The 12,144-nt window shown below is 43.5% G+C and overlaps 2 protein-coding genes across 5 annotated transcripts in view; one reads left to right on the top strand and one right to left on the bottom strand.

The window, feature by feature from the left end:
- SYN3 (synapsin III) overlaps window positions 1-12,144 on the top strand; it is a 491,622-nt gene that overhangs the window by 75,940 nt on the left and 403,538 nt on the right. The gene's annotated exons all lie outside the window — the stretch shown is intronic.
- LOC113892684 overlaps window positions 1-12,144 on the bottom strand; it is a 30,425-nt gene that overhangs the window by 2,960 nt on the left and 15,321 nt on the right. The window contains exons 3-4 of one of the 2 annotated variants that reach the window (XM_027541859.1): window positions 1,793-1,968; window positions 1,631-1,706 (exon numbers count right to left, since the gene is read on the bottom strand). The exons of the other annotated variant lie outside the window; for it this stretch is intronic. Coding sequence (XP_027397660.1) covers window positions 1,631-1,706; window positions 1,793-1,968 — 252 coding nt within the window. The remainder of the gene's footprint in view (window positions 1-1,630; window positions 1,707-1,792; window positions 1,969-12,144) is intronic. 2 annotated transcript variants of the gene reach the window in all.

Here is a 12,144-nt window from a genome sequence, read left to right on the forward strand (position 1 = left end):
AGTCCTTCGCATGGCTATACACCCTTCATGGTTAGACTTCCCTGGCCTTCTTCCTGCTCTTGTCTTTCTTGCTTACTCTGATCCAGTCACACTGGCCTTCTCACACTGTTCCCTAAAATCAAACACCAGGAAACAAGTATTGATGAGGATGTGGAAAGATTGGAACCCTTGTACATTGCTGGAAAGAATGTAAAATGGTACAGCTGCTACAGAATACAGTATGGTGGTTCCTCAAGAAGTCAGACAGAATCACCACATGACCCAGCAATTCCAGTCCTGGGTATATAGCAAAAGAATTGAAAGCAGGGATTCAAACATGTTTGTTAGCCCATGTTCATAGCAGCATTATTCACAGTAGCCAAAAGGTAGACCTAAAACCCAAGGTTCATTGACAAATGGGTAAACAAATGTGGTATATCCATACAATGGAATATGATTCAACCTTTACAGTGAAGGAAATTCCGACATATGCTACAACATGGACAAACTTCAGGTCAAATAAGCCAGATGTAAGAGGATGAATATTGTAAGATCCCACTTGTATCAGGTACCTAGAATAGTCAAATTCATAGAGACAGAAAGTACAGTAGCAGTTACCAGCAGTTATGGAGAACGAGTTACTGTTTCTTGGACACGAGGGTTTTGTTGGGGATGATGAAAAAGTTCTGTGGTTGGATGGTGGTGATGGTTGCACAACAAAGTGAATATATTTCATGCCACTGATTTATACACTTAGAAAACAGTTAAAATGGTAAATTTTACATTGCAGTTATTTTACCGCAAAGAAACAAACTTTGAAAAACTCAGGCAATCACACCCTGCCTTGAGCTTTTGCTTTTCTGTTCTCTTTGCCTGGAACCCCCTTTCCCAAGGTATCCACATGGCTTGTTCAGATTCTTTGCAGCAGTGTCACCTTCTCAGAGGTACTCGACTGCCCTCTCTGAAATGGTACTCTCCACGCACACTTCTCAGTCACTCTGTGTCATGTCACTTGCTTCATTTTTCTTCACAGCATTTAGCACCCAGAATGCTGACACTCTGGTCCTTCTGAAGTGTCCAGCACTAAGCTCAGGCTGTAGGGGGCAGCAGGGACTCCATATTTGGGGTTTAAAACCAGCCATGTTTTCTGAGGCCCAAGCAGAGGGAGCAGCAGGCCCTCATCTTGGCGCCGGGCTTTACCCTGGTCCCTGGATGTGTGGACTGAATCAAGGGAAGGAAGGTAAGAGGAAAGACCCCTGGGAAGCAGCTCTAGGGAGAGAAGGTGAGGCCCAAGCTGTGGGTAGCAGTGGGTAGAAAAGGAGGGTTGAATGGTTTTTTCATTTCTACAGCACTGAAATGGTGTTGGACGTGTGAAATGAAAACCAAATAAAGGAAAGCATGTTAAGGTAGGATAGAACATTTTAATTTCTCAGAGCTTTGATGGATGAGATGTTCTTGTCATCACAAGTTTCCGTTTGGGAAAAAAATCTACAGAAATAAATTACATCAGCCCTACTTAAGCTCCTTCAGTATCTCTGCTCACCATACTCGACAGCATCATGCCTGCTTCATCTCTAGGCTCATCATCCCACCCCGAGCAGCTCTTCCCAGAGCTCCAGCCTCACCACCTCACCGTCAGCATCACACCCACCTGTGATACAACTGCCAAACATGGACTCTGCTTCTGCACCTCGATCTCCAAGCCCCTGAACCCATTCATCAACCATCTGGAAAAATACGGGGAGACGTTCACATGTGCTTTGTTTAATCCTATAAACACACATTTCTGAGAATTCAGCAGAATGGTACTTACACCTGTGGAACCCAGCGCAACAGTGAAGAGAAGTAGATGTCAAGGGGACACGATTCATCCTTCTTTAATACGTAGCTAAGTTGTGGTCTTAAAATCTCTGAACATTTGCCCGATCTGTCACAAGTTCGTTGCAGGTGGCAAAATTCATTCCTAGGTCTCTCAACCTTATAAAAGCTCTGGAAATGGGGAGAGATGAGGCTCTGACGATCCTACCATTCTGGGGCCATTCCCACCCCTTAAAGCTTCTTTCTCCCCCTCCCCTCCCCATCCTCCTTCCCCCATTCTTCCCCCACCTCCTCAATCCTCCTCCCCATCCTTTGTCTCCCCTTCCTCCCCCATCTCCTACCCTCCTCTTCCTCCCCCTCCTCCCTCTCTCCTTCAGCAAACACTTTCTGTCCTTCGGACATTATCAGAAGCTCTCCCTACCCTTCAAGTTTTCCCTGGCAGAGGGAAAATGACAGTGGATGTTTTACTTTGATTCTCAGATGCTGCTGTTTCAGTCTCTATTCTTGGCACAATAGTTGCTCAAAAAAAGAATTAGTTGTTAAGTTAATGAATTAATGGATGACTCGAGTTCAGGTAACTTTGTGATCTTGGCCAAGTCATTTTCTCTGTTTCTCATCCACTAATGAGAATGCTAATACCTACTCTCGTATCAGGAGGTCATTGTAATGATCAAATTAAAGAACATAAATGTGATATCTAACATTGATTATTCATTTTTCACTTAGGCACCTTGCTAAGGACTCAAGTGGATATTAATTCCATTTAATGGAATCCATTAATTGCAATGCTCACACCTGCCCTAGGAAGGTACCATTCTTTTTTTTTTTTGGAAGGTACCATTCTTAACCTCATTTACAGATGAGGGACTGAGGCTTAGAAAGGCTAACTTGTCTAAAGGTGCACAACAAGTAAGGGGTAAAGCTTTGATTCAAACTCATGGGGTTCAATTCTAAAAACCTTCACATGCCAGCACTTTGTAAACTGCAAGTCACTGCTACTGATTTTTTAAAAAATAATATGGTGAACTCCAGCTAACTTTGGATATTTTATTACTTGAACATTTAGGAATGTAGGTTTTGTCATTTTATTTGTCTCTATTTTATGTGTATTTTGACATGTTTTTACCTCTCCCTTACCTGCCTTCTACACACACACGCACACACACAGAGGAATATTAAGATTTTTTTGATGAGCATAGGTGCCTTTGCATCTGCCTCCACAGCTGGGTGTTTGGCACGGGAAGTGGGCAGTACTGCCAGGCAGCTCTCACTGACCCAGGGGCCCAGACCTTTGCTCAGATGCCTGGTACTGCTTCTGCACAATATTTCCTCCTCTGGAAAGGTCCATTGAATGAGTCTTCAGACATTCAAAGCCTGTTTTGTCTGCAAGGTGAGTCTGTACTGGTGGAAAAGAGCTCAGTCCCGAGATGCCAGCCAAGGAAGTCACTGAGCCCACCAGGCCTCAGAGCTGAAAACATGGCCTATGCGGGAAACCGACAGGAAGCAGTTCTTGCTGAGAGCAGGCTTTGGGCCGCCTGCCAAGTACTTGCTATCAGCAGGGCAGTTAGAAGGAGCGGAGCGGTGAAAGAGGGACCTGTGGGCTTCCCCAGCAGACGCTGCACACTGACGTGGGAAAGACACAGGAAGGTGTAAGAATTAGAGCTCTGCGAGTTAAGACTTGAGTCACCCCAGATAAGCCACTTGGTACAGTGTGAAGGGTGTCAGCCTGGGTTTGGACCCCAGGATGTATCTTTGGACAGAGTTACCCTGCTTCCCTGGGCCTCACCTTTGACATCTGCAAAATGGGCATCTGTTCATTCAGTGATATTCACAGAGCACCTGTGTTGTTTCCCCAGACGCTGGTTTAGGTGCTGGGCTAGAGCTCTGGGCAAAACAGACAAAATCCCTGCCCCTGGAGCTTCCATTATAGTGAAAGAAATGGACGATTAAATATTCACTTGGGATGGATGTAAATATTTACGTCAGAGGGTGGTGAGTGCTGTGGGGGAGGATTAAGCAAGGAAATAGCTTGGAGCACAGCATGTGCTTTGTCGGAAGGTGCCACTAGGGGCGCCAGGGAGCAGAGGTGTGCTGCCAGGTCTCAGAAACAAGGTTTAGCGGCTGAGGGATTGGAGGTTGGTGTCTGCTTCCTGTGCTTGATAATGGGAAAGAGGCCAGCATGGCATGGCGATGACAGAGTGAGTTGAAACAGGGGCAGACAGGGAATGGTGGAAGGAGGTGTCAAAGAACCTAAATCCTGTAGGAGTTCACAGCCTGCGTAAAGCTTGGGTTTTCTGTGTTTAATGTTTTATTATTGTTGCTGCTGCTGTTTATGCTTTTAACGAGTCTCTATAAGACCCTGTGAAAGAACTTAAGAAGTGAAGAAGAGACTCCCCTGGTGATCCAATGGTTAAGACTCCATGCTCCCAATGCAGGGGGCCCGAGTTCAATCCCTGATCAAGGAACTAGATCCCTCATGCCACAACTAAGAGATCCTCCATACCGCAGCGAAGATCCCAAGTGCTGCAACTGAGACCCAGTGCAGCCAAGTAAATTTAAAAAAGAAAAAAAGAAATGAAGAAGATCACAGTGCATGCAGAATGCTGATTTATTTTAAAAGGAATTTGTTAATAACACACTTTCCTTCCCAAGAGTAAACATAACAATCTGTTAGGGATTAGGGTGGAATTTTGATGAAAACTTGCTAGAGGACTCAAGAATGCCCTAATCCTACCTTGACAGTTACTACCACCACCCCTTTTGCAGGTTCCTAAAGTAGACAAAAACACAAGGAGGAAGAGCAAATAAGTTTTAGAGGGCCTAGGCCCACCACCCCTGTGCAGGGTTGCCTGAATCAGCTCCAGACCAAAGCAGTGCAGCATCTTGCTGCTGCTGCTGCTAAGTCGCTTCAGTCGTGTCCGACTCTGTGCGACCCCATAGACGGCAGCCCACCAGGCTCCCCCGTCCCTGGGATTCTCCAGGCAAGAACACTGGAGTGGGTTGCCATTTCCTTCTCCAATGCATGAAAGTGAAAAGTGAAAGTGAAGTCGCTTACTCATGTCCGACTCCTAGCGACCCCATGGACTGCAGCCTACCAGGCTCCTCCGACCATGGGATTTTCCAGGCAAGAGTACTGGAGTGGGTTGCCATTTCCTTCTCCTTGCAGCATCTTACCTGTAATGTCCCATTTATGAGTGTTACTTACTAAATGTGCTAAGTTGCTTCTATTGTGTCAGACTCTTTGTGACCCTATGGACTGTAGCCTGCCAGGTTCCTCTGTCCGTAGGATTCTCCAGACAAGAATACTGGAGTGGTTTTTCATGCCCTCCTCCAGGGGATCTTCCAACCCAAGGATCAAACCTGCACTCTTAATGTCTCCTGCATTGACAGGTGGGTTCTTGACCACTAGCGCCACCTGGGAAGCCCTGTGAAAGTGAAGTCACTCAGTCGTGTCCGACTCTTTGCAGCCCGTGGACTGTAGCCCACCAAGCTCCTCCGTTGGGATTCTCCAGGCAAGAATACTGGAGTGGGTTGCCATTTCCTTCTCCAACTTAGACTAAATACGTATTGCTAAATAATTTTGAAGTACCACAAACACAGTTAGGAAAAAAGAGCAGGACATCTGGGTCTCCTTGGAATCAGAGTTCAGTGCTGCAAACTCATGGGAGAGAGGGTGGCTGAGAGCAAAATGGATGCTGAGGGTGGCTTCTCTGAGGAGCTACAAGGCAGGAGAGAGGAAGTTAACATGAGGACCACCCAGTTCAGCAGGCACTCAGCTGGAGAGAAGCAGAATGTCGACTCCAGAATCACACATGATTGCCTGGTTTTCAACCCAGCAATGACCTTGCCCACTGTTTAAGGCAGCATTATGATGTCCTGAGCACTAGATTAACAGTTCCTCCTTATGAGGTGAGAAAGCGTAGAGAAAAGGGCGGAGGGTGAGAAGTTGTTCTAGCATTAGGAAAGGTCCTGGAGGCTGCCCACCTTCTGCCATCAGCCCAGTATCTATGTGTCTCTCTTGTCTCTCTCTTTTACCCTCCTGCAAATTACAAAGGGTGTCTAAGGCCTTGGAAAGGGGCAGACTGTAAGGGTTTAAAGGTACAGTCTGGACCAGATAGGTCTTCACTAACAAGAATTTCCAGTATCTTATCAGCCTCCCTTGGATTCCAGAACAATCTGTCTGCCAGCATCTTGTCTTTCTCAGGAACTCTGGACAACAGCTCTTTGTGTTGAAATCCCCCTTCCTTCAGTCAGGCTTCATGGTCAAGGCTGATAGCTGCTACCTCCACATTCCCACACATTTTCGGTTTCTTGTGTACATTCCAGTCACTCATCCAATTCCAAGTCCCAATTTCAGTTTCTTTCGCATTGATCTGTTGGCCCAATAGCATCCTTCAACTTACTATAATAATGATGATTGCAATCACCATTTTCTACTCCATGATCAACAACATTATCATTGCAAATGCAATTATTGGTAACTAAACATGAATACCCCATGCTTTCAGTGATATTATCTGCTTGGCATCACATACTTTCTAGGTTCCACTGAGAACCCATGAAAGACTCTCAGGAAACTGAATGCATTCCATCTTGTTTGTGTGTGATGTGTGCACTCATGAGTGTGTGTGCACGTGTTTTCCTGGAGCTGGATATGTATTTAATTATAAACAGGTGCTTGTATTTCCTTGTGATAGAGGGTGCTATAGAAGAGGTCTTGTTAATGGATATGATTCCAACCATAACTAACTGATAATAGAGTCTGGAACTTAGAAAGTGCTATGTAAATACTTGTGGTTAAATATTTATCACTCTCTTATAACACAGCCCTTCGTATTTCCCAGTGGTCTCCCAAAGATGACTATACCCTAATCCCTGGAATCTGTGAAAATGATACTTAGAAGGGAGATGATGATGTGATTACAATTATAGACTTTAAGAAGAGTATCTCTGATTATCCAAGTAGGCCAGTCTGACCACAGAAGCCCTTAAAAACAGAACTTTATCTGGCTAGAGAGGAAGATGTGACAAAAGGGAAGTCAGAAAACTTTGGAGAATAAGGACTTGACATGCCATGACAAGTTTGAAGATGGGGAGTACAATGTGACAAGAACTGCAGACAGCCTTAAGGAGCTCGGACAGTCTCCCAGCTGAGATCAGCAAGGAAGTAAAACCTCAGTCCTATAGCTGCAGAGAGTTCAATTCAGCAAACTTGGAAGCAGATTCTTCCCAAAACCTCCCAGAAAGAGTCCAGATGGCTGATACCTTGATTTTGGCTTTGTGAAACCTAGAACAGAAATCAGCTGAGCTAACATGGACTTCTGATGTGTATGGAGCAGTGAGACAATGCATTTGTGTTGTCTGCGGCTGTTATATTTGTGATAATTTGTTGTGGCAGCAATAGAATACTAATACCCTATAGAGTACCGTTCCTTCACAGGGAGTTCAAAATCCTCAGAATTGGCCTCCCACCCACTTTTCTAGCTCTGTTCTATTGTGTTCCTCCACATACTCCATGCTCCAACAGCAGAAGGCATCTCACTGCTTCATTGCCCCAGAGCCCTGCGGCTCAGCTGTGCTTTTGTTCATGAAAACTTAGATTGGGGCTTTCTCCCCCTTTCTACCTGGAACCACCCTCCTCCTTGCTGTGGTCTAGTGGATCTGGCAGTGGGGCAGTTTCAGAAGGTGAATTATTTAGCATATGTAGGTATTGTAGTTGTCCACTCATCTACAAAGTATAAAAATAACACTTCATTCCACAAGTATGTTTTCAATACTTCCTGTGTACCAGGAACTGGATATAAAGTGGTAAACAGCTTTCTAATAAAAGTATGATTGCTTGGCATTTCTTTTTCATAAGGTATGCTGTGGTAATAGTATTTTCGTTCCATGATCATTGGGAGACACTGGTTAAGAAAGAGAGGTGAAAATGAAACAGACCATGGACATAATTGACTCAGTTGATGATAACTCATTTTGAAGATGAAGAGGATTAAAGTGGAGAGAGAAAGAGGGGTTTGCCTAAGGCCATACACTTGGTTGGTGCTAAATCTGAAATTTAGATCCCTTGACCCCAGACCTCAAACCAGTTTCTTTTCCACTATTCTTTGATTCCTCCATGCAAATGCTTAATAAAAGTCATGAACAGAAAAACTCGGATAGTCCAGCATTTTCAGGTATCGTTGAGATCAGTGTTGAAAACCTCCCACACCCGGTTTTAGCAAGTGTAACAAAATACAAAGACCTTACATATGCTGCTGTGAAAACCTGCCTGTCTTCAATGGTGTCCATGACCCAATAATTTCACTCCTAGGAATATACCCAAAAGAAATGAGAGTGTATGTCCTTCAAAATAGATGTAGAAGAATGGGCATAACAGCTTTTTTAATAGCCAATGACTAGAAATAGTCCAGGTGTCCATCATCAGCAGAACCAATGAATGTATTATTGTACAGGAGGGCATGGCAACCCTCTCCAGTATTCTTGCCTGGAGAATCCCATGGACAGAGGGGCCTGGCAGGGTACAGCCCATAGGGTCACAAAGAGTCATACACGACTGAAGAGACTTAGCACACACCCCTGTGCAGGCACTGAAGCCCTACACAGAAATAAAATGATTTATTCTAAGCCCAACAGCATGAGTGAAGCACGCAGATATAGTGATGAGTGAAAAAATGCAAACACCAAAGAGTATATACTCTGAGATTCATATGAAGTTCAAGAACATACAAAACTAAGCTATAGAAATAGAAGATACCCAAGTGGTAGCATCATGGTGTGAAAGTTGATGTCAGTTATATTGAAGTTGACAGAGTACTCAGGGAGGCTGGAATTGTTACCAATTTTCATCTTGATATTAATTGCTCATGCTAAGTTGCTTCAGTTGTGTCCAACTCTTTGCAACCCTGTGGACTGTAGCCCGCCAGGCTCCTCTGTCCATGGGCTTCTCCAGGCAAGAATAATGGAGTGGGTTGACTTTTCCTTCTCCAGGGGATCTTCCCAACTCAGGGATCAAACCCATGTCTCTTATGTCTCCTGCGTTGGCAGGTGGGTTCTTTACCGCTAGCACCATCTGGGAAGTTGATATTGATTATGCAAGCACAGATCAATTAAGATCCATCAATCTGTAAAAATTTGTGAAATTTAATTTAGCTATCCCTCTTTTTTTGAGGCATTCTTCTAAGGTTTATAATAGCTTTAATTAATCAAGATCAATGAGTTTGAGTAAACTCTCTGAGTTGGCGATGAACAGGGAAGCCTGATGTGCTGCAGTCCATGGAGTCGCAAAGAGTTGGACATGACTGAGCAACTGAACTGATCTTTAAATAATGTTATACCACTTTATATACAGTGTAAGGACCTTTTAGCAGTACATTTCCATTTCCATCTTTGTGTTCTTGTTACACATTCTACTTCTTCATGTGTGATGAACTCCCATAATTCATACTATTGTCTTGCAGTCAATGATTCACCTTGAGAAGCACTGACACAAAAGGAACAGACTTCCTTCCAAGTCCAAGAGTATTTACAAATGTACTTTTTATGGCAAAATGTAAAGTGAAAGTGAGGTGCCTACAGGCATGGCAGACTGTAACAACTTGACTCTAATTCAAATTAAGAAGTCTTTGAAGAAAAAAGTCATCAGAGCACAGGCTCAGTAGTTGTGACACATGGGCTTAGTTGCTTCAAATCATGTGAGATCTTTCCAGATCAGGGATTGAACCTGTGTCTCCTGCATTGACAGGTGGATTCTTCACCATTGAGTCACCAGGGAAGCCCAGCTGTCATTCTTTGCCTCTCTTGATATAAAGTATATTTTTCCCCTCTGATTGCTTTGAAGGTTTTCTGTTCATCACTGGTTTGTTAGTAAGCTGATTATTATGTACGCTGGTATGGTTTTCTTCATATTTCTTCTGCTTGGGAGTCATTAAATTTCTTAGGCCTGTAGGTTTATAGTTTTCATCAAATTTGAAAAACTGAGACTGAGGGGAGCTTCTGCAAAGTTGAGAAAGCTCTAGGTAAACTAGGACAAATTGATCATCCTAGATCCAGAGCACACTGTGATCCAGGGCTCGTTTAGCCCCACTACTAAATTTTTGAGAACTCGACTCTTGCTACAAAGTCTTTACACTTACCTGGTGAGAACACGAACTATCCCCAGCCTTGTGTGTGTTATGGAGTACGAGTCTACTCTTTTCTGATAGTTCTGTTACTGGCCCTGAGAAATTTCCTTTCGTGCATGCTCATATCAGTACGCAGCCAAAGACTCACAGATCTGCCTGGAGGCCTTTTTCTGTACAGTTGTATCTTTACTCTGCCCTGCAAATTCTAGCCACCTCTGCTGCTGCTGCTGCTAAATCGCATCAGTCGTGTCTGACTCTGTGCAACCCCATAGATGGCAGCTCTCCAGGCTCCTCTGTCCCTGGGATTCTCCAGGCAAGAATACTGGAGTGGGTTGCCATTTCCTTCTCCAATGCATGAAGGTGAAAAGTGAAAGTGAAGTCGCTAAGTCATGTCCGACTCTTCGCGACCCCATGGACTGTAGCCTACCAGGCTCCTCCACCCATGGGATTTTGCAGGCAGGAGTACTGGAGTGGGGTGCCATTGCCTTCTTCAGTCTCCCTGAATTCTAACATTTGTCTCTTCAGCTTAGTCAGACTACGGGCACTGACTGTGTTCTCCTACACCTGAAAACTGCCTCCAGGCAGTCAGCTAGGGCAGTCACAGGTAATTTCATGTGTTTCCTTTCTGCAAGGTCATAGTCCTACAATGCCTGTTGTTCAGTGTCTGAAAACTATTAATGTATTTTGTCTGGCTTTCCAAGTTTAAGATGAGAGTGTAAATATAGTCCCTATTACTCCATTGTGGACCTAATTAAGGAGAAATCTTTACTCTTTATATTGTATGCCTTCATATTTTAAAAATTGTTTATGTTATAAATACTTGAAAAGGTTTCCCTTTTTCTGGTTATACCCTTTTTTATGCATTTCAATTTACTCTCACTAAGACAGTTAAATATTTGAATATAATACTGATAGCTGTTTATAGACATCTTCCTCCTATGTATGTCTCAGCTCTGTGCTAGGTGTCTCATATACACTATCTTGAATCTTCACTCACCACTGATATCATTGCCTCCATTTTAGAGATGTCAAAACTGAGAGTCTAAGCAGTCAGTAACTGGACCAAAATCATCACATGTTGAGCAGTTACTTTTAAATGTAGTTGCTTTGAATATTTATTTATCTATACCAGCATGCCTAGTATATAGTAAAGAGACATCATATTAGAAATAATTGGGACCAAAATGTCTTTGAGGTCAAAAGGTTAACTTACATCAGAAAATGCAGAAACATGACTCTCATAGTGGTGCTTTATTTTGTGTGTGTGTGTATACATGCATTTAAGTATGTGTTTGCTGAAGTGGATACAGGAGCCTTACCTAAACCAGTTGACATTCTTGGAACCCTGACAGCTTTGCATGCAATACTAAAATTGGATCCAATTTCCAAAATTATTTTATTACATTCCTAGGATTATTGTGACAAATTACTACAACTTGGTGGCTTAAAATAAAATAAATTATCCTCTCAGAGGCCAGAAATTGGAATCAAGGTGTCAACAGATCTGTACTCCCTCTGAATACTGTGCTTCCTTGCTTCTTCCACCTTCTAGTAAGTCCTGTTGTTCCTTGGTTTTGGGGCAGTGTAACTCCAGTCTGTGCCTCCATCTTCATACAGCCTTCTTTCCTGGGTCCCTCTGTCTCCCCTTCTCTTCTTTTATAAATACACCTTATTATATTTAGGGTCCACTCTCATCCAGTATCTGAGAGCCTTAATTATATTTGCAAAGACTCTGTTTCCATACAGTCACATTCACAGGTATCAAGGGTTGGGACTCGGACATATCTTTTAGGGGAATCCATTTAACCACTACAGTCTATGAGAGCTCTCCAGGCCCTGATATTTAGGATTCTACCAGCAGGGTCATCCTGCTGTCTTGAAGGAGAGATGGTTGGATACTTCTATGTTCATTTTCATGGTTGTTGAAATTTTTAGAAAGATAAAATTGGAAAGTGTCGTTTCTTTGCTACTCCAGCTATCTGTGCTTGATCTAGCAGAGGCTTGCTGCCCTATAACCCAGGAATCTACCTCCTAAAATTACTCATAAACTATGACTAGGAGACAACTGCAGACACTCAGATCTGAACCAGATGAACTTCTGACTTGTATATCCAAGCCCGAGGGTGTCTTCTATCCAGGTATTTCTCTTTCCATTTAAGCAGCAAGATAGCCTCTGGGTCTTTGCCATCTAATTGGAGATTTTACCATCCAAGATTCTGACTCA

The sequence above is a fragment of the Bos indicus x Bos taurus genome, chromosome 5, assembly GCF_003369695.1.
Source record: "Bos indicus x Bos taurus breed Angus x Brahman F1 hybrid chromosome 5, Bos_hybrid_MaternalHap_v2.0, whole genome shotgun sequence".
In the NCBI taxonomy this organism is placed as follows: domain Eukaryota; kingdom Metazoa; phylum Chordata; class Mammalia; order Artiodactyla; family Bovidae; genus Bos; species Bos indicus x Bos taurus.